The sequence below is a fragment of the Neurospora hispaniola genome (genome assembly GCF_033458365.1).
Source record: "Neurospora hispaniola strain FGSC 10403 chromosome Unknown B0T23scaffold_8, whole genome shotgun sequence".
NCBI classification, from domain to species: domain Eukaryota; kingdom Fungi; phylum Ascomycota; class Sordariomycetes; order Sordariales; family Sordariaceae; genus Neurospora; species Neurospora hispaniola.
Window position 1 is genome coordinate 1,096,616 of NW_026944413.1, and position 24,336 is coordinate 1,120,951.

The following is a 24,336-nucleotide window of genomic DNA, read 5'->3' on the forward strand; positions in this document are numbered from 1 at the left end:
TAGCTGAGCAGCGGATGTTTGTCAGGGTCAACATGAACTTGTACCGCATCTTTTCCACTTGCTGCCCGTCATCAGATCCAAAACCTCAAAAGGCATGACGGACGACTGGAGACACTGCGACAAGCCGGCACCGTCTGTACCATGTGAGAGAGACAGACGTGGTGCGCCAGCCGGATAAGCTCTCTTTATGTTGTTGCTGAAAAGAGAAGAATACTTGGCAATACCTGGCGGCATGGTGGCCTGAATCTCACCACCACCAAAAACACAAGGGCTTCGCGGTCTCCCGCTGAATATCGAATCTGTGTTAAAAATGCGAGCTCTCCACCACCACCACAAATTTCCATACGGGGCACACACGTACCTACCAAGATTATGCAAAACCGTTGGAAAACCCTTATTTGTCGCGGGGCATTTCAATGAGAATTAAGGGTTCAACTCCGCCGCTCGCCAAATGCAAAATGTAGGGGTTTTCCATGTGGAACCATGGTCGCACGTCGGGGTACTTTCAGGGTTCGTAGGTCATGTACTCTGCGCAAACCGTTTTGTGAAGGCATTTTGGGAACACAGTTTGTCGGGTTGCCGCAACTCCCGTTCCGTCTTGACTTCTTTTTTTTTTTTCATGGGTGAGGCCATTCAAGCCAAGCTCGCGCCCACATCCCCACAGGTTCCAGAGTTTGGCCGGACAACCAGTACGGTGCCCGAGGCGTCCTGATGCCGCTGCAAGACCGATGACGCTGCAAAATTGAGATCTGGAGGCTCAAGATACTTTCGGTCGAAGCCCCACCGCCGCGACCTCCTGTGCCACCTTTCCCGCCAGGCTGTTGTGGAAAGTCACTGTAGCGCACCCCTTTGCGAGCAATGACGTTAGATGATGTGGGACGTTGCTCAATAGGCCCACCCCGCGTGGCGTCAAGGTGGAGCCGCCCACAATCCTGAGCGCAGCCGGTGATCCTGATAACCGACGAGACGGGTGCGAATGGAGGCGCCTTTTAGCCAGCAAACTGCGTGCGCTCGGAGTTTCCGTCCCTCACATTTTTCCTTGGATTGCTTGCGAGTCAGGCGCACGTGCTCTCTCGCTCGGTCATTGATTGATGCAGATTCCCGGCGACCATGCTGATTGATTGATTATGCTTTGAAGCGAACCATCCGGATGTGCTAGGTAGGGGATTCCAGACGAGGTTATGACCGTTGCGACGGGGCGGGGTTGCGTTGAAAATCTGGTTACGAGGTCGTCGCTCCTGGTTCAGAGTTGCCAAAGAGTGAGAGGCCAAGTGAGCTGCTGGTAGGTAGGAAACTGCATTCATGAGGTGGAGACGACGAGCGCAGATTTAAACTTACCCACAACACCATAGCAATACATGGTGGGTTAAGAGGATTTCAAATTTTATCGAGCCGGGCGGGGTGAACAAAGCGATTCAAGGTGTTCCTGGCCTCTAACAAAGAACACCTGAGCTCTCCCCACCGGGCGCTGACATTGTCGGCCCTGTACGATGGCTTTTTGGCAGAAACATGAGGGAAAAGACCGGTCAATTGAAGAGATGAAGGGCGAGAGCTGCTGGTCATGTCCCCAGCGTTTTGTCGTGAGGGCTTTGCGGCGGAGACAAAGTGAGGATCAAGTTGGGGAGGTTGATGGATGGGGAGCGGGCCTACAAGTATCTCTTGATCCTCTGGGGACCGGACGACAGCTGGCCAATTAGACGGCGGCCGCAGAGGACCCTGAACTTTTCGATCCGCTCGATCCCCTGGAACCTGGGCAGTGGTGAGGATCGGGGCGATTCCTGTGCATCTGTGGGAAAGTGAGCAAGAGAGCACGACGCGTGCCTCTATTCGCAACCAACGTAAGTATGTGCTCCGGTCCAGTCCCCTCGTCCCCTCCTGGCCCTCCCTCCCCTTTCCACGCCGGCCCCAGTCTGAATCTTTACACACTCCATTGCAAAAACGGCATTGGATGAAATTATCTTGATTACCCAAACTACACAGAAACACACCCGCACCCTCACTCACCTGACCGCCCGCAAACACACTTCGACCCGGAATTCGATTGTCGATTGCCTCGGGCTAGTCGTGTACTTTGTTAGTACCTCCATCTCACCCCCCTGCCGCAGTGCTTCACCCCATCACACAACCTAAAAGTCCGGTCCCATCCACCCCAGAGGAACCAGAACGTAGCAGTGTGGCGGATTGACAGGCCCCAACACTGGCCTGTTAAGGTACCTGTAGGTAGCCCACGCCAACAGACCTGTTCCAAAACTTGGCTGTATAGTCATTTCTCCGTTTATCCTGCGATAACTGCAAATCCGAACGAAACCGTCTTTGCTGCATCGCATCCACTTCGCACACCAAAGAAACCCTCGCTGCAGAAAAAGCAGCAGTTATCCAAATCCTCAAGTCAAGCACCCGGGCCTGAGCTCCAAAGGAAACCCCAGGGGGGGACTGCCGATCTCTCCTCAATTTTGGCCTGGCTATTGCGACCATACCACCACCGATTCTCACGACGTGTTAACGGCCTTCCTCTGTTTACCTTCCAACACCATACCCTCAACTGGACCCAGGAAAGCCCAGAAATCAAAGGTAAATCCGACTCAACTTTGCCCATATCGCAATACCCCCTTTATTTTCCACCTGTTCCTTTTTTTCCCCATCCATCCGACAAACTCCCTGTTCCTGAAGCAGGAACACTCTCAACCTACCCACGGCATCTCATCCATTCTCACCACCTATCTTGCCCAAACCACCTCACCGGCGTTCATGTCCGTCTCCGCGAGCTTCTGACTCGACCCTCTTCTTTTCTTGGTTTTTTCAATACCTCTCCTCCTCCCCACCGTTCAACGCCCTTGTTCTGTTTGTCGCTCTTTTCTTTCTCTATCTTTGCGCCTCTGTGTCGAGATTCCCTCCTCTTTTCTCCCTCATACCCAACAATCGTCGAGGTAGCCCAAGATTGTCGCTGCTTGACCGTGTATCTCAACGAGTCTGAACAGAAGCACTTTCGTTTCGCCACCACCTTTGCTCTCTCCCGCTCATGTTTGTTGATTTCGGGACTCTAATCTTCATTGATGCCCGTTCTAGCGTGCTTCACCATGGCGCGACTGCCCCCGGATAGTGCTTCCGATACACCAGGGGGGCTTTCATGCTGCCAATCTCGAACCTCATTAGTGCCTTGACCGAGAAAATTTTGCACCGTTGTTGCTCAGTTTTCTAACTTAGCTTGCTCGCTCTTTAGACACCCGAGACACCCCCTCTCGCTTCTGCCTGCCGGTCTGCGGCTTCCATAGTCTCAGGCCTCGAGGGCATCCGCCCAGCTCAAGTGTCGTAAGGACACGCACACAGCCGTATCATGAAAATTCCCCACAAGCTGCTCGAACGTGAGTAGCATCGCAGTCTTCTGACGAAGATCTGATAGGGTGAACATGGCGGATAGTGGGGATAAATCCCAGGGCATGCGCCCGCCACCCTTTGACAGCCGTGGTCACCCTCTCCCCCGACGTGCTTCCCCAGACAAATCAATAACACTTGAAAATCACCGCCTTGCGCGAGATGCTAGCAGCAGAGTTACTTCATCTTCCGCACTGGGAGTGACCGAATCCCAACCCCAACTCAGGAGCTCGCCCACCCGAAGGAATTCGTCTGGAGAGAGTGAGCCCACGAATTGGTTTAATCAATCCAATCGTAACCCTGCCGCGGCCTTTCATGACGAGAGCCACATCATGGAAGTCGATCCTCCTTTTTATCAAAAGGAGACTGACTCTTCCAACGAGGAATCCAGGTATCCGCCTGGACGAAACCCCGTACATCCGCCCGGTGGTGTCCAGTTACCCGGGTTCCGCCCGGTTGCTGCGCACAGCAGCGCCGCCGATGATTACCGCAGTGTCATTGACGACTTGACTGTCGAAAACAAGCGGCTGAAGGAGGAACTGAAGAGGTATAAGCAATTTGGTTCCGACGTGATGAGGAAAGAGAAGTTGTTTGAGATCAAGGTACATGGCTTACCTAGAAGAAAGAAACGTGAGTTGGAGGCAACGCTCCGCGACTTTGCTGCCAGTCTCGGGGACTCGAGCGAATCGACATCGCAGAGGAGAAAGACTGGCAGACATGGAACGGCCGTTCACTCGTCTGGGGTATCGTTGTCGAAACACGATTCGTCGTCATCGTCGCGCAGTCGTCCTGTCGATTCTGCATACAACTCTATGTCGACGGGCCGTAGCTCTCATGCGCCCCACTCTTCCGGTCCGTCGCTCGGACGACCTTCGCTGACCAGGGCCAAATCCGTCGGGACCCAAAAGGTAGAACACTATCTCCGCGACACGCCCGATGGCCTGCTTCCTCACCATATTGTCATGACCGACAAGGAGAAGAAGAAGCTGGTTGTCCGACGCTTGGAGCAACTGTTCACCGGAAAGATCAGTGGACGAAACATGCAGCGCAACCAGTCGATGCCGAGCATGGATGCACCACTCGCGCCGGAAGGAACCAACATGGCTCCCCCTCGCCCCCCTCCGGAAGGATTGCGCGAAGCTTGCATCCAACTACAGGATGGAGACAACCCGCAGAAGAACCGTTCCTCCAAAGACAATGGTTCTGCATCCAACTCGGGTGGCGATCAAACCGAACTTGGCGGAACTGGGACTGGAAGTGGAGATGGAAGTGGAAGCGGCGGTCGCACTGGTAACAACACCTCGCCCCCGGGAGCTATTGCACCGGACCAACGACCAACCAGGCCCCGTGATTTGGACCCTGATCGAGTCCAGATACCATCCGAGAATATGGACTACATCCGTCATTTGGGCCTGGTATCTCCCGAGTTCTTGCAGGGAAGCCGGACCAGCTATCAAGATGTCGCTCCGGATGCGGAAGGCTGGGTGTATCTCAATCTGCTTTGCAACCTCGCCCAGCTGCACATGGTGAACGTAACGCCGAGTTTTATTCGCCAAGCCGTCTCCGAAAAGAGTACAAAGTTTCAGCTGTCTGCTGATGGCCGGAAAATTCGCTGGCGTGGCGGAACCGATGGAACCAAGTTCAGCAGTGACAGCAGCGAGGACAAGTCCCAGAAAAGCCCTCTGACAGAAGATACCGAGGACGGCTCGGATAAGAATGGTCGTAGAAAGAAGCGGAAGACGCAGCAGGCGACTTCAGAGATTGGGAGGTTCGGTCCCTCAAGGTCTCCTTCGGACACCTTCCATTACAAACCGATGTTTGTACACCGCAATTCATCATCGATCGAGACCTCTTTGGAGGAGTCGATGTCACAAGGCTCAGAGGATGCTGTCGATGAGAGCAACATGGGTAACTCGAAGTGGGATTTTAGCGGATCGGGGACAACGCAACAACGGAGGAAGCGTCGATATGACGGCGCCATCGTTTACTACACCGGCGCTCCGTTCTGCACCGATCTTTCAGGAGACCCTGGCGATATGTCGCCAACAGTGCAAATGACGGCCGGCCGCGAGGTCGAAGGATCCGGATCTGGTGATGAAGTTGAACATGTGCTGCACCGGACGTTGTCTGGATCGTCTCTTCCCATTAGGCCGCTCAGTGATGATCGGGCCCGCGTGGCCGAGGCGTTGGACTTTGACCCCGGAAACCCGCCTGATCTCGTGGCCGACGACGGTTCCTCGCCCAATGACGAGGATTTCGTCTTCCCATGGTGCGAGGATCCTGCCAAGGTTCGAATTCAGCCTATTGCCAAAGAAGTCATGGAACCCTCTGGTCTTGGTGGAGTACTTCCTGACGACCACTTTGTCATGCTCGTCACCACTCGCCGCGTCATCAGACCTATCTTGCAGCGGCAGTTGTCACGCTCGACAACATCGGAAGACACGGCTGAATTCATCGCCGAACGCTTGGCAGCGATAAGAACGTCGTCGCCTCTGCCTCCTCGCAGTCACAGGCTGACTGTCGCGCCGTTACAGGTTGAATACGTCTCTGGGCAATTCCGACGGCTGAATCCAGCCTCACTCCCTCCTCCGGCAATATTCTATCCCCCGTTCAGTACCGATTCCAGCTGGGACGATGGCGATGATCTAGCTTCGGATGATGAAGAAGTGGAGGAGGTGGAGGAAGATTCTTACTCTGAGGGGCAGATCTCGCGCCGAGCAAATCCTCATTTCTCGGACAACAACACGTACATGCGGAAGGACGATTTGGCGTTTGATACCGAGACTGATGTGCGGATGGACAGCGACGACAATCGCATGTCGGACAGCGGCCACAACATGCGGTCGATGATGCCGCGGGCAGGAGCGGTGGATGGGGACGACAGCCCATTGGCAGCCGTCACCGGAAAAGAGGTGGACTTGCTGCACACTGGCAGCTCGGTTGCAACCGCTGGTGGGGCAGAGAGTGGCTATAGTAGCTCGATGGAGGACGTCTCATCCTCGTGAGACCTGAGTGGGTATTTTTCCTATGTGAGAAGAAGACGCGGAGAGCATACGAGAGCAAAAGGGACGCATTGCGGCTGGTGTCAGGAAATTAGGTACCGGTATTCTCGAATTTTTGGCTTTGGCGAGCAAGCGGGTTGTCTCGAGCGCGCGGTTCTTTGCTTTTGCCATTTTTGGGGGAGTTGCAATTGTTGTTTTTCGGGGACTCGATACGCATGGATATCCAACGAGGGTGATTGCCGGGTGAGGGATCTGGATCCCATGAATGGAGCGGCCACCTATGGGTGGTGGTGGGTGGAGGGAGGGGGTGAGTGAGTTGGGGACTTTTTCTGGGGCGTCTGGGTTAGTGTTGTTTGGATTTCAAACCTTGTGGCTCTGGATTTTTTTTTCTCTGGCCTTTTTTATGGGGTTTTTCTTCTTTGTCTTCTTTTTCTTTTTATATTGGATATTCTTATTCGCTTTCTTGTAGATGACTCCGTGTGCAAAAAAGGAACATACCTGTTTTTTTTGAATCCGTATCAACGGTTCGCAGCAGTAGCAGAAGGCCGGTGACATCAGTCGCAACGGGTGCACCCGTAAAATAAGGATTGGACTTGGTGGTAGGTCTGATGGGGTATGTCGTGTATATAGGTAGGATTTCAAAGTGAATCGATCACTAGTCCCGGTTCGTTGTCTCCACGATGGCCTCGCTGCCGGAACGTTTTGATGATCGAGCGGTAATCGTGGATCCTTAGGTCGGGCGTAAGACCCTGAGCGCATTATCAGCAAGCCCCTGACGGATTAATCCAACGCTGGGCGGGCTACATAGGTACAGTATCAGGGTCGTCATCACAGTCCAACGGTGGGTTGTTTGTTAGCCCGGATCTTTTGATGAAGCCATCGCCAGCAGTTCCATAGCACACAAAAGACATGTACAGATATCTCAATCCCGCAAAAGACACGTCAAAAAACGAGGACTTCACATGATCGTTTTGATTCCAAGCCTTCCCGATCCAGTGAAGCACATATGCTTGGATTCACCCGCCCAGAAACTCCCTTGACTCAAGGTCTCTCACTACCTAACAAAACTTTCCAGAGGTGAATTGTACTGTACGCGGGCAGGGGCCTGCCCCACCTTAATGAAATCGATTCGACCGGACTCCTGGCTGCAGGCGGGGGAGCGAGCTCAGCGAGGTGCGGGCGGGCAAGCCAGCCCTTGGGGTTCCATCCATGACCATATCGCACCTACCTCTACCTACCTACCTACCTACGTAAACAACGAGCTCTGCGCGAGGCACGCAAGTGGAAGCTCCCCGCCTTGATCGGTCTTTTCCCCCTTACAACCCGACATGTAAGGTCCATACTCAAAATGGCAACCAAAGGAAAAGAAGTAGAAACTGCGGGTCGGTAAGTCAGTCCCAGTTGAGCTACCTACCTACCTACCTACCTTACCTTACCCTACCTTGGCCAAGCATCAAAGCTTATGTTGGGCATGCCAGCTCTATGGTGACAGGACAAACGAACGTCTTGCCCTCCTGATCCCCCCAACTTCAACAGTCAGACATGACTCCAAGTATTCATTGCTAGCATAGCCTAGCCTAGCCTAGCCTACCTAAGTGTAGAAGGACAAAATAAGCTGACCTGCTGCTCCCGCGTTCCGCCAAACCTACAGTGATGCCACGCCCGCGAACCCCCGAGGTATCCCCCAAGCGCCCTTCGTCGACAAGGTCGAGGACTATGTCACATCTCGCGCGGACGTCGAGCCCACCCTGAGGCGGTTCCAAGAGTTGATTGCCAAGTACCAGTTCATGGAGCAGAACCTCCAGCGACGAGTGGTGGGCTTGAAGGATAAGATGCCGGATATCCAGAAGACATTGGACACGGTGCGGTTCCTGCAGATGAGAAAGGTACGACACACACACGCACATGCACACACACACACCTCCGTCTTCAGGGCACGCGAAGATAAGGGCGATACATTGGATTTAGCTGTACGGCGGATACAGTACCAAATGCGCCAGGGGGGAAATTGAGAACCGAAGGCCAAGAACGAGCATGAACAACAAGGATGTGGATTGATGAATGGATGGATGGACGACGATACGGTCGCACACGAACGAGACATGCTGACAAGAACACCTTTTTACTTATTCATTTTACAGGACGAATCAGACCCAATCGAAACCACGTTCGAGCTCAACGAGACTCTCTACGCCCAGGCCAAGATCCCACCCACGGACGAGGTGTACATCTGGCTCGGCGCCAACGTCATGCTGTCGTATCCCATTGAGGAGGCCGAGCAGCTGCTTGACTCGAAGCTCAAGGCGGCGACGCAGAGCTTGCAGAACTGCGAGGAGGATCTGGATTTCTTGCGAGAGCAGATTACGGTACGTGTTGGGCGGAGAACGAGAATATGGTGGTTCTGTTACCAATCCTGGAACCTTTTGCTAACCTGAACGATGCGCCACAGACGATGGAAGTTGCGGTTGCGAGAGTGTACAACTGGGACGTTGTGCAGAAGAGGAAAGAGAAGGAGGAAGAGGAGAAGACAAAAGGAAAGAAGAGCGAGACGGCGTCGGACGGTTGAAGAAGAGATTAGGTCAATACAGAAAGCAAGGACATAATGCACCATCACGAAATGCCTTGGCAACGAACGACGGTTGAAGAATGTCCGGAATAGCGAGGCAGGCCGAGGCTGCTGGCCGCGATCATGTGAGACGAGGTTCACGACGGCTTGGTAAGTTGGACATGATTTGAAAGCAACAATTTAACGAACGACACCTCACAGATATTCTGCGTTGTATTACGCTCAGTAACATTTTGTTCACGAGATAAAAGAACAAGGGCCACGCAAGCGGTTTGTCGTGTTGAAGAGACTGGAGTGGGACTGGCGAGATGAGGTTCGCTCTGGCCTGGGTCAAGGCTACAACCGCGAGAGATTAAAGAGGATTTGAGTTTGGCGGCCTCCAACGACCACAGCCTCATGATCAAGGCACGATGATGACTTTTTATATTTCCCGCCCGGGTTCTTGGCTGTCATGGAAGTTACTGTCTATTACTTAGCTACACGAGAGGTCGCTGCTCTGGCTCAGTGTTTAGATTGTCACGATACCTACCGCAAACATACACCGAGATAGTCTCGCAACGTTATTAAAAGCCAATCCGAGGAGATCACGTGGCTGAGGGGGCAAGTTTGTCTGGTGAGTTGTATTGTATGTAGTCGCGGATCGATCGTCGCCATCGTTTATCGAGTGGTGTACCCAAGTCTTATCCAGTAGTGTACATAGTAGTAGGTAGTGTCCTGCCAGTCGAGACAATCAGATGGGCGGGGGGCCAATGCGCATGTAGGTAGGGCGCTCGGGCGGCCGTTGACCTGTCTGTTTCGCTGTCAGTGTTTTGTCAAAAGTGAGCCACCCCCGCCCCCTGGAAACTGAAACCCCTATTTCGGGAGTGAGGAAGCACATCTGTGGTCTTGACCGCCATGACGACGGCATTCGTTTCGGAGACGGGGTCCCGAGTCTTTTGAGTCTGTCTCTGTCTGGTACGGCGGCAGGCGAACGGCAGACCAGTGTACTGGATGCCCTGCGCCAACAGCAGAAAGCAGCTTAGCGGATGGGGCCCCAACGTCGGGTCCCAAGCGGGCAGGCGGCCCCAGGGGCAGGCGGAATCTCAGGGGCCCCGGCCCTCTGCAACGGAACCCCAATTAAACCATCTCCATCACGGGCGGGCTCCGGCCTCCTTCCCCTTCCTGCCTGCCTTGACTCTGTAGCCGACTGTGTACCCTTTCCCCTTCGGACCAACCTTTTTTGCCACGACTGCGTTACCCATCCATCTCCTATAACGCTACTCTACTTTCCAAGTTTGTACACATCATTGTCGTCTCTTCATCGTCTCCTGCCTCAGCTTCCTAATATCCAACCCCAACACCCCGCTTCAGCCAACCTACCTACCTACCTACCTCTACAACACCACAACAACCGCCAACATGGAGCTCGAACCCAAGTACGACGACTATGACTACCCTACCACCGCGCCCGACGCGCAGGAGGGCCACCCCGGCCATCTGACTCCCCAGCAGCAGGCCCAGGTCACCCAGCTTCGTCTGATGCTGGAGTCTGAGGGCTACACCAAGCGCCTCGACACCCTTACGCTGGTATGCAATATGATGCTCGATGCTAGTGGGAGAAATGGAGAAGAAAAAGAAGAAGGAGAAGTGGTGGGATAGACAGGTGCTGACACATTCCGCAAATAGCTGCGCTTCCTCCGCGCCCGCAAGTTCGATGTCAACCTCGCCAAGCAAATGTAAGCGCGAAATCTGCCCAGTATCGCTCGACTTTGAAGCGCTGACCATCAAACACAAGGTTCGTCGAGTGCGAGAAGTGGAGGGCAGAGACCAAGCTTGACGAGACCGTCCCTGAGTGGGAGTACCCCGAGAAGGAAGAGGTTTCCAAGTACTACCCCCAATACTACCACAAGACCGATAAGGTACGGCCACCAGTTCTCTCCGGATTTTGCATTTATGGGCTGCGACAATAGAGAGCAGAAAAAGAAAATACACGAGGCTAACATGACGTTCCCCACCAGGATGGCCGCCCCGTCTACATCGAGCAGCTTGGCAAGATCGATCTGAATGCCATGTACAAGATCACAACAGCCGAGCGCATGCTTACCAACCTCGCTGTCGAGTACGAGCGTCTCGCCGACCCTCGCCTGCCCGCTTGCTCCCGCAAGGCCGGTGTCCTCCTCGAGACGTGCTGCACCATCATGGACCTGAAGGGCGTCGGTCTCACCAAGGCCCCCCAGGTCTTCGGCTACGTCAAGCAGGCCTCCACCCTCTCGCAGAACTACTACCCCGAGCGCCTCGGCAAGCTCTACCTCATCAACGCGCCCTGGGGCTTCAGCACCGTCTGGAACGTCATCAAGGCTTGGCTCGACCCCGTCACCGTCTCCAAGATCCACGTCCTCGGCAGCGGTTACAGCAAGGAGCTCCTCGGGCAGGTGCCCGCTGAGAACCTCCCCAAGGAGTTTGGCGGTACCTGCCAGTGCGCCGGTGGCTGCCACATGAGCGACATGGGTCCTTGGCGCGAGGAGCAGTGGGCCCGTCCCGCCAAGTGGGAGAAGAAGGCTGATGCTCCCGCGGCTGCTGCCCCCGCCGCCGCCCCTGCCGCTACCGAGGCTGCCCCTGCTCCCGCCGCCGAGCCTGCCGTCGCTGCTACTGAGGCTGCCGCCCCTGCTCCCGCTGCCGCATAAGAGATGCAATGTGGAGGTTTGAGGACGGCTTCCAGTCAGAAAGACGGCAGTTCGAAGGGCAAAGCATCACCGAGTCCCCCCAAAAGATGGCGTCATTTCCGCCTGTGAGGGGAAGGCTGTTAACGCGGTTTGCTTACATGAAATATCATGGGTCTATATACGCTATGAAAGAGTATTCAGTTGTAATGAAGTCATCATTCGGCCAGACTAACTTAGTGGCCGTAATGGGTAGGAGTTGGTTGTGTTTGCAGGGTATTTTCAAGTGCGAGATCGGAAACGTTAATCCGGTTTGAACTTAGCACTGGTGATTTTACATTAGCGTATGTCGAGTCCTCGCGTCTTTGTCGGAGGTGGTCTCTTTGGTATACACAGGGATATACAATAGATTACTTGTTTCTGGCCGTTTATGATGTATCTGCCTGGTATTTGAGAGATGAAGACATCAACAAATCTAGAGCAATTCCCAACAGTAACCACATGTCTGCTTTGGTATTCCGTCCGTAGTCATGGCCATGCCAATACGCCCCTAACTTCAAAATCTAATCGCTTAAAGCGTCCTACAGAAAGCAAAACAATGTTCCAACAAGCAACGACTCTAACATGCCGGCTCGAAAAAACCCAACAACTTTTTTTTTCCCGCAGCGCCAACAAGTTTCGCCAACCCAACCAACAACATGTCTACCTCCCCTCCCCAGGCGCCGCAACAACACCACTCCCCCCAACACCAGCAACAACATACCCCCCTGCAACCCTCGCTCTCTCCATCCTCGCCACCGTAGCCGGCATCTGACTCTTCAGCCTCCTCAGCGCCTCAACCGCTTTTCCAAACCCATCTTCTATTTCTTCCTGCCTGTCCATTGCTGCACCAGCAGCAGCAGCAGCACCTCCTTTTTCTTTTCCTCCCTTTCCTGTTGTTACGTCCCCACTCCCATTTCCACTTCCATTTCCACTTTCAGCAGCAGCAGCAGCAGCAGCAGCAGCAGCAGCACCAGCAGCATCAACAAAAGGCAATAACCCCTCCAAAGCCTTTCGTCCAGCAACCACCCCCTCCTCCACCACTTTCTGTTTGGCCCTGTCCAACGCCTTTTGGTCTGCTTCCGTCTGCCGAGCCAAAGACTCAGCCAGCGCCGAAGCGGCGGAGGCAGGTACGCGTCGTTTGAGTAAAGCGATGGAGCGCAGGAGATCTTCTTCTTCGCGGGCGAGGGTTTCGAGGCGGGAACGTTTGCGGGGGTCGAAGGGTTCGTATTCTTCTTGGGGTTTTGGTTTCTTTTTGGACTTGGTCTTTTGGATTTTCGACGATTTGGCCGAGGATTTTTTGTTGTTGGTGCCGTTGGTTGTTCTTGTTGTGATGGTGGTGGTGGAAGAAGGGGAGGTGAGTGGGGATGAGGACAGAGATGATAAAAATTCCGAGGGGTCGGTTACGGGGAGGCCGTTGATGGAGATGTTGGGGGCTACGTAGGTGAAGGTTTTGGTTATGTACTGCGTTGTTTGGTGTTAGTTGGTGGGTAGCGTAGTAGAAGAGTCTATAGGGAGGGAAGGGGAGGGGATAAATAAAACACGTACATCATCAACCAACTGCTCTATCCTCACGCGCAATTCATCTTCTTCCTCCTCGTCCTCCCCATTTCTGTCGCCCGCGTCAACAGGCGGAAACGCGGCGTTGATGCTATCCGCTGCGGCGCGGCGTACATTTTCGATTAGATAGGTAAAGTCTTCGGGCGATTGAAGCTCGATTCGACGATGAACAGCGGATTCCATTTCCATCGCGGCGCAAATGAGCGGGCGGGCGGGCGGACGGGCGGTTGGTGATGTGTCGCGGATGATGGGAAATGATTTCTTTTGAGGGAGTGTGTCTATTGCTTGGTCGACGATTCTCGTAGATTGTGATACCCAATGGTAAATGCGTTGAGTAGATATGGTGGTGATGAATTCGTGAAGTGTCCAGTCCTTGATTTGTTTACTCTGGACACTAAGTTGACAGCGACAGTTCACAGTTCCATGCAACCCTCAGGCAGTTCAAGCTGTCTGCGCCCGCGCCCGCGCCCGTTTGGGCCCGCTTGGGCCCGCTTCCCCATTGCACCCCATCGGGCATCTTATCGATAAACTGTGTGGAGTCCCTAACATCGGCGGGCACTAACCCGAATTTGGAGGTCGGTCCCACTTTCTGGTACCAGCCGCTTAGTGGAGCGGGGTCCCTGATGCCGAAATGGTGGGGCTTGGCTTGTCCTGGGCAAAAACTGGGGCTGGTGCTTAACTGTGTAAGAGCTGCAGGAGTGCCGGCATTCGCTGATCGCTTTTGGCCAACAAGGTGTCGCCGCTCGCCAGTTGCATGGACATTTCACTGCTTCGAAACATCGACCCGTCAGACTGACTTTATGCACTGCACAGCACTTGGACAATTATGAGACTAGACTGTTGTCTTGGGCCTACTTCTTTGCAGTCCATGCGATAAGCGCGCTTGTTCCTGCTTGTGTTTTATGTGAGAAAGACGGGATGTTCGTCGTGGACCCTGCGTATTAAGAGAATATTCAGTTCAGTTACTTACCTAACCTATAAATGTCTGCATGCTGATAGATCTTACCAACCTTGAATCATTGCCATATTTACCTGAGTCTTGATCTGTTCCCAACATCCATTCGGCCGCGGTAACACAGCTAACCGGTCTCTCAAGGAATCCCAGCAAGAGAGTCTCATGGCCATGTGTAACAGAACAACACCGAGAGCATCTATGCAAGTGCTCAAGAGACTGCAGACATTTTTGTACGCCCTACCGTGTTGCACACCACCGTCATACAATGCGTCTTTTCTTTCTATCTCGTCCAAATGTTGTTTACCATTTGATAGGTAGCTTGCCGAGGGCCTATCTACAAAGAAGAATGATACTTGAGGGGTGATACCCTATAAGAATAAGTCAAAGTATTGCCCCAAGACTCGGAAGAGGTCTGAAGGTCATGCTTGACATAGATGAACCCAGCGATACGCCCGAAACCCGAATACCAAACTTGACAGAACCATGACGTGATTAGTTCCCCCCCGCCGTCGCGCTTCCCAAATTGACCAAAAAAAGGAACTTGAACCATACCCTCCCTTACTCGGTAACACTGTACTGTGCTCGAAGTGTGTCCCGAACCCGACCGCGCAAGGAATCTGGGTCATCTGAAGTGTCCTAGGATCTTTCCTCGCCAGTGTAAACCACAACATGATCAAGCCGATAGTTCCAATGAACTCTCGAGGAGGCAAGAACCGCAAGGTAGGCGCCCAAACACCTAGAACCGAAACAAAGGAAGAAAACATGTCGTAACGCCGTAATCCGTGAATAAGTGGAGCAGATATCTGTGAGAAGAGACAGGTCTAAGAGTGGCGCTTGTAGTTGCATGACTGAATACAATGTGTTTGATGGTGGTCGCTTGTGCGTGCCGTCGTGTGCCGTCGTGTGCTTTTTGCTTTTACTGCGGCAAGATCTTCTTAATCTCTTCGTCCGTTAGGATGATCTCATGGATCGGATCTCTCCGGTTCTCGAGGGGGATATAATCGTAGTCGACATAGGATGGTAGAAAGATCTCGGGGTTCCATGCGAAACCTTGGCTTGAGGAGAGGTAGGAGATCTGATGTGTAAAAGGTTAGTTAAGCGTCTACTAGGGAAGAGGCAAGACATCATTTGGGTGGTCAAGAAAGGAAAGTATCTTACCAACTCCGGCGGCCCATCCTTATCTTCGGCGATGTTGATCGTGGTGCATTCCTGCTTGGAGATGGCCGAACCTAAAACCTAGTGGTTAGTGACCTTCACAATGCATATGCACGACTGCGCAAATCAATGCCGCCATTTATGTGTTTTTCCTTGTTGCATGGCTTATCCGGGGAAAATGTATACTTACTCAAAAGGCTGGGACGGCGAGCGTGCAGCAGTGTCTTTTTCGTCATCGACGAGGCAGGTGAGGAAGAGGGGTGCGATGGTTCCGGCGAGGTGGAATATGACGACCCGGGGGACGAGCTCCCACCAGCATTATCTGACTGGCTCAGCTGGCGACGTTCAATACCCATGACGGATGGTGGCGGTGCGGGGATGGGGATTGAAGAGGACATGGCGGGCGGTTGACGGAGGAAGGTTAGTTGAAAAGAGTTGATGATTTAAGAGGTAGGTTTTAAGCAGTTGGAGTTGGGTGTTGTTGGCCGACAAGTTACACAAAGCGAGCCTGACGAGTGGGAGCTGGCGGGGAGAAGTGACCTCAGGTAACGTATGGTAATTGGTAAGATTGTCTATGAATGGAATCTGTCGTTGCCAACCAGAGTGCTGAAGGCGCAGGTGCACCGGGATAGAGGAATCATCAAATTCAAAGGACGTTGTGATTCGAGGACACTGTAGAACACGACGAGAATGACGGCGACGGGCGCTGATACAATTAGACAAGGTGAAGAAGGCCGAATGATGCGGCGGTTGAGTATCGGTGGATGGAGAGATCAGGTGAAATGAGGATGGTTTTCAGCATAACAAAGAAGGGAAAGCAGGAGGTAACGGCAGATCGGAGGAAGCGGAGGTGTACAGTGACTAATAAGGCGATCCGAAAGTGGTGACTCTTGAGTTAGGACGGGGATGGGGTTGTTGGGCGTTTCCTGGTCCGTCCCCCCGGCTCCCACGAATTCACCATTCATGGACGCACGGGATTACACCGGATGCTTGAAGGGGTCTCTTCCTTGCCTGCGTAGGGGACCCGGGGATGGACGGGTAGATGAAGTTCAGTTCTGCTGTATGTAAATCTGCACTTTCCTGCGCTTACAGTATACCGCTTTGCAATCCATGTTGTACTTTTACATAAAGTTCCTGAATCTTTGTCGTTATCGTAACTTCACACCGAGACACGCCGGATGACGGGAGCCCAGGCTCTGATCTCCTTCAGGGCTTAAGATGTTCAACCCCAGTTCCTCAGACAGTCACCGGCTACACACGCTCTACTGTACTGTATAGGCAAAATGAGTGTATCGAGTCAAGCCAGCAATTTGACCTTTGGACTGCCGCAATTCAAACCTCAACTACCCAACTCTCTCCCTTCTCATTCATCATACGCCTCGCGATCCCTCATCAGCACCGCTTCATGGCCATGATGCGTTCAGACGGGCCCGAGCCAGGCAAGGATGTGTTAGCTAACACACGGGATGCAGGGTGGTGTATGGTGACCACAATAGCATATCATCGCCGCATCATTCGATCCAAACAGTGGAGAAACTGCTATCGGCCGTCTTCGGAATGAATGACAACTCGATCCCTTATCGCGGTAGTGTACGTTGAGCCACAGAGAAGTGATGTTGCGACGATGGGATCTGCCATATCCCACAACCTCATGTACACCACGTCGGACATTGCGATGGCATAAAAGACATATCAAACAATAAGAGACGATTATCGAGAGTGTAGTGGTCAAGCCAAAGACAAGTTACGGGGGAAGGACGACGGACGACAAGCCGACCTGGCCGTCAAGGTGACACTTCGTGACGCCTAGCAAGGGTACCCGTGTGGTTGTGGGGTTGAGAAAGGCTGGAGTCGCTCAACTGCGATGGTGGCACCCAAGTGGAGGTCGACCTGCATGGAGGGGGGAGCCACCGACAAGGCTCCCGCCGCTTCAGTTCACTGCAGTCCAATCTGCACTGTCTGGCAGTCACCCCTTGACACTGTCCAACAGCCCCACTTGCAGCTGGAGCGTTCCTGGTAAAGTGCGACTTTTGACTACAAAAAAGGGACCATCTGTCAACAATCAGTGTGGTATTTATCCGAGCTATATTGTACAGAGCATGCACCGTAGCTGTGCTTAGTAGCCCACTATAACTGCCAGAAAGAGGTCATCCAGCCAATCACTGTGCTTATGGCAGCACCCGGCAACGCAGGCTCCAGATGAATGACGAGCCACAGCCAGCCCAGCTTGCTGTTATGTACTAGCAACAGCGACCACTGCATCAGCGACTGCTAGCACCGACAACCTACTACTGACACGCGCCACAAGGCGAACCTCGACGACGACAACAGAACAACAAGGAATACTACCACCCGACCGATCCCTCAAACCCACGTCAATTACAATCGCGCATTTGAGCGCTCGCGACACAACGCACGGAAATATATCGATCAAGCCATTTAATACCATCACAAGAAAACATCCGCCAAGATGGGCGACGTCCTTGTCGAGACCCCGGCCAGTGTGACCCAGCCTCAAAAGAAGTCCGCCCCTTCGGCGATCCCCAACATCGAGACCTTTGAGGGCGTGTCAGCAGAAGGCGGTGATGACTACATTACCTTGAAGAAGCTTCAGAGGCAGCTGGAATACATTAAGCTGCAAGAGGAATACATCAAGGATGAGCAGAGGTATGGTTACAAAAGCTCCACGCGCTGAGAGCTTGATGAGGAGGGGCTGACAACATGGTATCTGGCAGGAGCTTGAAGCGTGAGCTTGTACGTGCCCAGGAGGAAATCAAGAGGATTCAAAGTGTCCCCTTGGTGATTGGACAGTTCATGGAAGCTATCGATCAAAAGTATGGCCGCCCAATGCACCCCCCGTCTTCAAAACTGGCCCAGACTAACCCTTCCTCAGCACGGGTATCGTTCAATCCAGTACTGGCTCAAACTACGTCGTCCGTATCCTTTCGACTCTCGATCGCGAGCTCCTCAAGCCCTCATCCTCCGTAGCGCTCCACCGTCACTCTAATGCCGTCGTCGATATTTTGCCGCCCGAGGCTGACTCCTCCATTGCTATGCTCGGTGCCGACGAGAAGCCCGACGTTACATATGCCGATGTTGGAGGGTTGGATATGCAGAAGCAGGAAATTCGGGAAGCCGTTGAGCTGCCCCTAACACACTTTGATCTTTACAAGCAGATCGGCATTGACCCCCCGCGCGGTGTCCTTCTCTACGGTCCTCCTGGTACCGGCAAGACAATGTTGGTCAAGGCGGTCGCAAACTCGACGACAGCGAACTTTATCCGCGTCGTCGGTTCTGAGTTCGTACAAAAGTATCTTGGTGAGGGTCCTCGCATGGTGCGCGACGTCTTCCGCATGGCTCGTGAGAACGCGCCCGCCATCATCTTCATCGACGAAATCGATGCCATTGCGACGAAGCGTTTCGACGCGCAGACGGGTGCCGATCGTGAGGTGCAGAGAATTCTGCTCGAATTGCTCAACCAGATGGACGGTTTCGACCAGACCGCCAACGTCAAGGTGATCATGGCCACCAACCGTGCCGACACTCTCGATCCCGCCCTGCTGCGTCCCGGTCGTCTTGATCGCAAGATCGAGTTCCCCAACCTGCGCGATCGCCGCGAGCGCCGTCTTATCTTCACCACGATTGCTGGCAAGATGAGCTTGGCCCCTGAGGTCGACCTGGACAGCTTGATTGTCCGCAACGATCCTCTCAGCGGTGCCGTCATCGCTGCCATTATGCAGGAGGCCGGTCTGCGCGCAGTACGGAAGAACAGGTACAACATCATCCAGGCTGATTTGGAGGACGCCTACAGCAGCCAGGTGAAGGGTACGAGCGACGAGAACAAGTTTGATTTCTACAAGTAAACTATCGGCGTCATGGGCTTGCTGTGTTGGGGTCGAGGACCACGGACCATGTGGGAGATTGCATTTTGGGTGGGTTGGTGCTATGCTTCGTGCTGGCTTGGGGAAATATAGTTTGTGCCCCAGATCAGCAGGAACTGTAGACGTTCATAGAAGCGAACCAAATATGTACACTAGCGAATGAATCTGGACCGGCACCACCATATATATATGTGCGTGCCTCTCTGGGGTTGCTCCAACTGAATTTGCCGTAGCACCCAATTGAAAAGTAGCAAGATGCCCTGGCTCCCAGCTGATAACTACTTACATGTTCAGATCAACTTGCTCGGCGGAATTGAGTTCTCAGTGCGCTTTCCTTCTCTCCAGCTCGTGCGTGGTACGCCACAATTTTTCTTTGAGAACATACATACATAAATACCTGTATGGCTGTATGGTAGTGAGGTCTCCGTTCCTAAAAGGCTGCAACGCCGTAGCTGCAGTGAATCCCACTTTGGTGAAGGGGATATGAAAAGGAATGAAGGGCAAGGCAACGGATTCACAGTATGTCGATATGTCTTTTCATGAATTATGGCGAGAGGAAGATGGTACCTTACTTACTCCAACAAGTCAACGAGTGAAGTCCGATAAATATCCTATATATTAGTGATGGGGTCTCTGTTACGTCGAATCTAGGTAAGTACTGGACTGCCATGTCGACGGATGCTGAGAAAGAAAAGGGGGAAACGAACGAACAGTGATAAAACTAAAAGTTCATCTCCATGTTATTTGGGGGGTATATCCTCCTGTGACTACTTAGGGACTACTACTACTTGTGACTACTACTTGTGACTACTCGTGACCACATACTTGGGCTGTACGTGAGGTATCGTCGTCCTACACACTCAGTCCCCCTCTCCCTCCGCTCCTTAAGTCTCCTTAGTCTCCTTAGTCTCCTTGGTCTCCTTGGTCTCCTTGGTCTCCTTAGTCAATCTCCTTTCACGCTCGCTCACTTCCAGTTTGCGATATAGCTGCTGCTTCGATACAGGGAAAAATAAAAAGATGACATATGCTTCTGAGGTCCATGGGAAGGGAAAAAGAAAAGAAAAGAAAAGAGAAAAATGTGGGGTCGCGGTGGTGGTTGTGATCGATGGTGGTTGATAAATGAGGTTAGGTAGGGAATGAGAATGTGGATGCATGGAAACGGCCGAGGGCGAAGGAAGAGGGAAAAAAAAAAGGGGGGTAAAAAAAGGTAGAACCACACACATCCCATCCATCCTTCTACTCATCCATATATCATCCATTCCCGTTCGCTGTTCCTCTTTTTCCTTCTTTTCCTTGCTTTTCCCACCGACCGAGTGATCCTATAAAATGCTTCGTCCATCCATCCATCCATCATCCGTACGTCTAAAATGAAAAAGAAACACGTGATGCTTCCGCTCATCCATAATCATCCACATTGAACAACACTCCAAGACAAAAAGCATCAATGATCTCGAATGCAGATGGTTGGTATTTTTTTTTTCACCCCTCACATACTACCTCTAGTCTCTCCTTCCCTTATCTTTCTCGTACACCTCGCTTGCTCGCTCGGTCGGCTGCACCCTGCTTCTATACGCGCGCCCAGCCTTCCGCGCAATTCTCTACCAGGTCATTAATTCATTACCCATTACTTAATCTTTCCCACACACATAAAACAAGTTTTGCATATTTCGTAATATCAACTGCTGCTGCCGTATCCGCTGCCTGTCTGTCTGTCATCGAAGTGCTATATTTGTTAGTGGGAGTCTTCTTCTTCATTGACGTTGAAGTCAAGCTATTGTTACACACAACTGTCTCCTCGGTTATAGTAGTAGCAGTGGCGGTGGTTTTGTTTCTGTTGGATGTTGTGACGATCGATGCCAGCCCGCGTGAATGGATGGATGGATATATGTACATGGTGCCAATGATCGTTCGTCCAAGTATGATTGTTTGTCCGTAAGCGTCTATGGTGGAAGACTCCTGTCTTCTTCATGATCCCAAGACGACACGTAGGTCAAGCAAGAGCTTCACGAACCTAGCGTGGAGCTCAATAAAAAAGTCAGGGAGACCAACCAGCTCAGCCAAGCCTCGCTGCTTCAGCGCGACTCCAGAGGCAGAAAAACCGCTGCCCATCCTCCTGGACAGACCGCCGCCGCCCATGAGAAAGCTGCTACCGCCGCCCGGTCCGCCGGCTGTGGGAATGTGGTTGGCGGGTGTTGCTGCTGGTTCCGAGTGCAGGCTTCCTCCGTAGCCAGGGCCTCCGGGCATAACGGGGCTGTTGGCTGATGACTCCTGGAGGGACCTTTCGGCTTCTTGCTCGGCCAGTGTCTGGATCCAAGTCGCCAGGTCACGGAACGCGGCAGCGACGAATCCGAAGGTCTTCATGGCAAGACGCTCACGGTGGGTGCTGAGGGCTAGGAAAGCGTACACGCGCTTGTGGCCTCGCGCATGGACATCGGGGATTCGGAATATGTAGGCCGTTGTGTAGCCGGCAGAAGGGTCGCCAAAGAATATTGGCCCACCGGATGCTGCAGCGCCGACACTGTGCGTTGTAACGTAAGCCGGGGGGCTGGGTGAAGCGCTCGGCGTTATCCCCGGATTGGCGCCTGAGGAAGGATAGCCTGTAGCGGGAGGTCGGGGAAGAGTTTCCAGAGAGAGCGTCCGCAGACAGGATGCGCGAACAATGGAAAACGAATTTGCAGCCACGGGCTCGTGCGTTGAGGTATAGTCGAGATAATGCGTATGTGCCGTAACCCCTTGGGCGGAGCTGCTGCTAGAGCGTGAAGCTAAGGAGGCCGTGGTCTCAGCACGACGATGTGAGGGACGAGACTTGGTGATGGACTCATCCTCGGATGGGATCGATGAGGATGTTTGTGAAATTGGCGGTGATGGTTCATCCATTCCTCCAGAGAACACGCGAGCAAAGGGAGCACGTGTTCGTAATGTAGGCCCCTGCTCTGGCTTTGGTTCCGGATTTGCGTCTTTGCTACTTTCTTGTCGTTTGGGTAGCGTCAAGGCGCAATTATCGCACGGACCGGCGCGGCGAGTGACGTAGTCGTCATAGGTCCTGCGAAATCCTGAATCGCTGCGTCGCTTTTCCTGTTGCGATAATGGGGGCCCGGTTAGAATCTGCGGACTTTGTGGAGGAGTTTCAACGACCGAGGAAGTGCCAACAGTCTGGGAGACGCGGCGAAGCGAGGCGCGATATTCCTGAGCTTGCTCCTCGGATACAGGCGCAGAAGAGCTTCTTAGACCACCGCCGCCGAGGTCCATTCGGCGTAGCGCTTCGGCGGCAGCGGCTACGGCATGGACCGAGGCATTAGCTGCGGTGGCACTCGGAACCGGCTGGTCGGAAGCATTGCTGTGGTCGTGTTGCTGGCCCTCCTCATAACATGTGCTGCACGGAACAGGGAGTCCTTCGGTGACCATCAAGGGCGTGGGCCCGTGAAGGTCGCAATAATGCGCCAGACATAGCTGGAAACGAGGGGTGTGTGTTAGCATCCTGTCGAAATCAACGAAATCGAACAAAGGACACGCGGTCCAAGTCTCGGCCTCGAGATCCATTGCCCCAAACAGACTCAAGACAACATTGTCTTGTAAGAGATGAAGAGCTGATTATAATCATGAGCAGTAGAAGAGAGGGTAGTGATGGTGTGATAGGAACATGGTAGTAGTAGAGGGCGTGGTGGTGGTGGTGGTAGTGATTATCAGAGGTGGCTTCGTCCCTAGAGAATATCAAGGGATGGATGGTGGTAATTGGCATGGGAGTGTTCCGGAAACTTGTGTGAAAGGCCGGAAGGGGTTCCCGTCGCTACGAGACAGAGAGAGATTAAAGAAACGCTTTCTGCGCCGCCGCGAAATTCAGGATGAGACGGCAAGCATCATGTGCTCGTACACCCGGCCTGGGCACCTACTTTCTGACCTGCTCAACTTCCAGTGTTACCTCTACCTCAACTAGCCGTAAAGGATGCCAGTCTATATGCCCGGCCACACTTGCTTAGACAAGGCCAGGCAAGCATAAGAGGAAGGAAGCACAAGCGTTGCGACCTCGAATTGCAAGCGCGCCAGCCTGTCGGTTCAGCAACGTGGGGGAACACAAGACAGTCCCGGTGAAGTGAGCAGGGTCAGGAAGAGATGGGATAGGACAGAAAAGGATCAAAAAGAAACAAGCAGGATGAGCAACGGGCAAGGCGGTGAGCATCAAGAGAAGGTACTTGGTTGGTGTTGGAAGGTGTGGGTGTGAGAGTGAGGATGAGGATGTAAGATTGGGCTTGTGGTTGGGTAGTTGAAGTTGGAGGTCCGGGTGTTGGAGTGGAAACAACCATCAGGCTGAACATGCCACACTCACTTGGTAGCAAAAGGGGGCCCGGGGGCAAGGATTTGGGTTGCGCTCGGGTGAATCTGGAACAAAGCTCACTTACAATCGACGTCATGGTGTCTGGCCTATCTTATCTAATAAGGCACCGGGTTTGGTCTTGTATTGTCCCCAAACAACCCCGTGATAATATCTGGTTGATGCCGTTCGATGTAAGCCGGTCTTACAAATCCGGACGCACTCGAGATGAATATCGAGTTGAACAAAGGTCTTTTCTGAGTGACCTTGGACTATCCAAACTGCACAACCGCTCAGCAGGGAAAGCCAGAGACGGACGAGCGACCTGAAGGGGGATCGCACGTGGGGAAGCCAGCCCTCAAGCCAGAGGTTTCTCTTTTGATTTCCTGTCGCACACACAGCCTGAACCCGTGGCAAGTTGCGCCGGAAGGATATAGGATGGATTGATAGGAGGTGTGGTGAAAATGGAGGTACGTTGGTGCACGCCGAGGGCAGACTAGTCCAGTGATGGCAATGGCGCAGTGAAAAGAAAGAAAGTCGCTAAAAGTTTGACGCCTCGCATTAGCCGGAAAAGTTAATTTACTCTTTATGTAAATCGAGGGCGCGGTTAACCTTTAGAATAAGGACGCGCGGGCTGCGAATGCCCCACGTGCCATTGCCGTTGATGGTCCAGACCGTTTGGAGGCGAGTCGGCGCAAGAATGTGGGAGGCAAAGGCCGAAGACGCTCTCTTTCGACACCGTTGAACTTGTACAATCTCCGCCGGGTGGACTTTTAGTCTCGGTTGGCAAGGTGGCTAGCGCCGTAGAATAGTGTGTGGGTTGTTGTTGCTGACCAAAGTGCCTCGGGGACAGCGGGT

The 24,336-nt window shown here is 53.1% G+C and overlaps 8 protein-coding genes across 8 annotated transcripts; 4 read left to right on the forward strand and 4 right to left on the reverse strand.

Annotated features, from left to right (window-relative positions):
* The first annotated feature begins 3,259 nt into the window (after positions 1-3,259).
* B0T23DRAFT_230016 (period clock protein) lies at positions 3,260-6,556 on the forward strand. Its single transcript, XM_062833866.1, has one exon. It carries the CDS (start codon positions 3,408-3,410, stop codon positions 6,375-6,377), a length of 2,970 nt encoding a protein of 989 aa, XP_062689195.1. The 5' UTR covers positions 3,260-3,407; the 3' UTR covers positions 6,378-6,556.
* An 884-nt stretch (positions 6,557-7,440) lies between these two features.
* On the forward strand, positions 7,441-9,009 carry B0T23DRAFT_230213 (Prefoldin subunit-domain-containing protein). Its single transcript, XM_062833870.1, has 4 exons — positions 7,441-7,760; positions 8,026-8,236; positions 8,516-8,740; positions 8,824-9,009. Exons 1-4 carry the CDS (start codon positions 7,723-7,725, stop codon positions 8,938-8,940), a joined length of 591 nt encoding a protein of 196 aa, XP_062689196.1. The 5' UTR covers positions 7,441-7,722; the 3' UTR covers positions 8,941-9,009.
* A 1,084-nt stretch (positions 9,010-10,093) lies between these two features.
* Positions 10,094-11,903, forward strand: B0T23DRAFT_230171 (CRAL-TRIO domain-containing protein). The gene is made up of 4 exons (XM_062833868.1): positions 10,094-10,506; positions 10,606-10,655; positions 10,715-10,838; positions 10,938-11,903. Exons 1-4 carry the CDS (start codon positions 10,339-10,341, stop codon positions 11,601-11,603), a joined length of 1,008 nt encoding a protein of 335 aa, XP_062689197.1. The 5' UTR covers positions 10,094-10,338; the 3' UTR covers positions 11,604-11,903.
* Positions 11,904-11,942: 39 nt separating this feature from the next.
* Positions 11,943-13,603, reverse strand: B0T23DRAFT_230198 (uncharacterized protein). Its single transcript, XM_062833869.1, has 2 exons — positions 13,167-13,603; positions 11,943-13,082 (listed from the first exon to the last, which is right to left on the reverse strand). Exons 1-2 carry the CDS (start codon positions 13,365-13,367, stop codon positions 12,282-12,284), a joined length of 1,002 nt encoding a protein of 333 aa, XP_062689198.1. The 5' UTR covers positions 13,368-13,603; the 3' UTR covers positions 11,943-12,281.
* A 1,263-nt stretch (positions 13,604-14,866) lies between these two features.
* On the reverse strand, positions 14,867-15,873 carry B0T23DRAFT_230298 (uncharacterized protein). Its single transcript, XM_062833872.1, has 3 exons — positions 15,479-15,873; positions 15,292-15,362; positions 14,867-15,208 (listed from the first exon to the last, which is right to left on the reverse strand). Exons 1-3 carry the CDS (start codon positions 15,684-15,686, stop codon positions 15,050-15,052), a joined length of 438 nt encoding a protein of 145 aa, XP_062689199.1. The 5' UTR covers positions 15,687-15,873; the 3' UTR covers positions 14,867-15,049.
* A 1,660-nt stretch (positions 15,874-17,533) lies between these two features.
* Positions 17,534-19,453, forward strand: B0T23DRAFT_230314 (P-loop containing nucleoside triphosphate hydrolase protein). The gene is made up of 3 exons (XM_062833874.1): positions 17,534-17,955; positions 18,024-18,122; positions 18,182-19,453. The coding sequence occupies exons 1-3, from the start codon at positions 17,759-17,761 to the stop codon at positions 19,149-19,151; spliced, it is 1,266 nt and encodes a 421-aa protein (XP_062689200.1). The 5' UTR covers positions 17,534-17,758; the 3' UTR covers positions 19,152-19,453.
* A 447-nt stretch (positions 19,454-19,900) lies between these two features.
* On the reverse strand, positions 19,901-20,521 carry B0T23DRAFT_230378 (uncharacterized protein). The gene has a single exon (XM_062833876.1). The coding sequence runs from the start codon at positions 20,426-20,428 to the stop codon at positions 20,054-20,056; it is 375 nt and encodes a 124-aa protein (XP_062689201.1). The 5' UTR covers positions 20,429-20,521; the 3' UTR covers positions 19,901-20,053.
* A 613-nt stretch (positions 20,522-21,134) lies between these two features.
* Positions 21,135-23,578, reverse strand: B0T23DRAFT_407570 (vesicle coat protein; the record flags this gene model as incomplete). Its single annotated transcript, XM_062839202.1, has 3 exons — positions 21,135-22,619; positions 23,360-23,474; positions 23,574-23,578. The coding sequence occupies 3 exons, from the start codon at positions 23,576-23,578 to the stop codon at positions 21,135-21,137; spliced, it is 1,605 nt and encodes a 534-aa protein (XP_062689202.1).
* Positions 23,579-24,336: the final 758 nt, after the last annotated feature.

What these genes read in the sequence shown, in the direction of transcription:
- B0T23DRAFT_230016 (XM_062833866.1), top strand. Translation starts at nt 3,408, where the DNA reads ATGGCGGATAGTGGGGATAAATCCCAGGGCATGCGCCCGCCACCCTTT.
- B0T23DRAFT_230213 (XM_062833870.1), top strand. Translation starts at nt 7,723, where the DNA reads ATGGCAACCAAAGGAAAAGAAGTAGAAACTGCGGGTCG. An exon ending in GAAGTAGAAACTGCGGGTCG is followed by an intron (nt 7,761 to 8,025) that starts GTAAGTCAGTCC and finishes CCAAACCTACAG; the next exon opens with TGATGCCACGCCCGCGAACC. An exon ending in TCCAGAAGACATTGGACACG is followed by an intron (nt 8,237 to 8,515) that starts GTGCGGTTCCTG and finishes TTCATTTTACAG; the next exon opens with GACGAATCAGACCCAATCGA.
- B0T23DRAFT_230171 (XM_062833868.1), top strand. Translation starts at nt 10,339, where the DNA reads ATGGAGCTCGAACCCAAGTACGACGACTATGACTACCCTACCACCGCG. An exon ending in GCCTCGACACCCTTACGCTG is followed by an intron (nt 10,507 to 10,605) that starts GTATGCAATATG and finishes TTCCGCAAATAG; the next exon opens with CTGCGCTTCCTCCGCGCCCG. An exon ending in ACTACCACAAGACCGATAAG is followed by an intron (nt 10,839 to 10,937) that starts GTACGGCCACCA and finishes GTTCCCCACCAG; the next exon opens with GATGGCCGCCCCGTCTACAT.
- B0T23DRAFT_230198 (XM_062833869.1), bottom strand. Translation starts at nt 13,367, where the DNA reads ATGGAAATGGAATCCGCTGTTCATCGTCGAATCGAGCTTCAATCGCCC. An exon ending in TAGAGCAGTTGGTTGATGAT is followed by an intron (nt 13,083 to 13,166) that starts GTACGTGTTTTA and finishes CAAACAACGCAG; the next exon opens with TACATAACCAAAACCTTCAC.
- B0T23DRAFT_230298 (XM_062833872.1), bottom strand. Translation starts at nt 15,686, where the DNA reads ATGTCCTCTTCAATCCCCATCCCCGCACCGCCACCATCCGTCATGGGT. An exon ending in TCGCCGTCCCAGCCTTTTGA is followed by an intron (nt 15,363 to 15,478) that starts GTAAGTATACAT and finishes ACTAGGTTTTAG; the next exon opens with GTTCGGCCATCTCCAAGCAG. An exon ending in AGGATGGGCCGCCGGAGTTG is followed by an intron (nt 15,209 to 15,291) that starts GTAAGATACTTT and finishes TTTACACATCAG; the next exon opens with ATCTCCTACCTCTCCTCAAG.
- B0T23DRAFT_230314 (XM_062833874.1), top strand. Translation starts at nt 17,759, where the DNA reads ATGGGCGACGTCCTTGTCGAGACCCCGGCCAGTGTGACCCAGCCTCAA. An exon ending in TACATCAAGGATGAGCAGAG is followed by an intron (nt 17,956 to 18,023) that starts GTATGGTTACAA and finishes GGTATCTGGCAG; the next exon opens with GAGCTTGAAGCGTGAGCTTG. An exon ending in ATGGAAGCTATCGATCAAAA is followed by an intron (nt 18,123 to 18,181) that starts GTATGGCCGCCC and finishes ACCCTTCCTCAG; the next exon opens with CACGGGTATCGTTCAATCCA.
- B0T23DRAFT_230378 (XM_062833876.1), bottom strand. Translation starts at nt 20,428, where the DNA reads ATGGATGATATATGGATGAGTAGAAGGATGGATGGGATGTGTGTGGTT.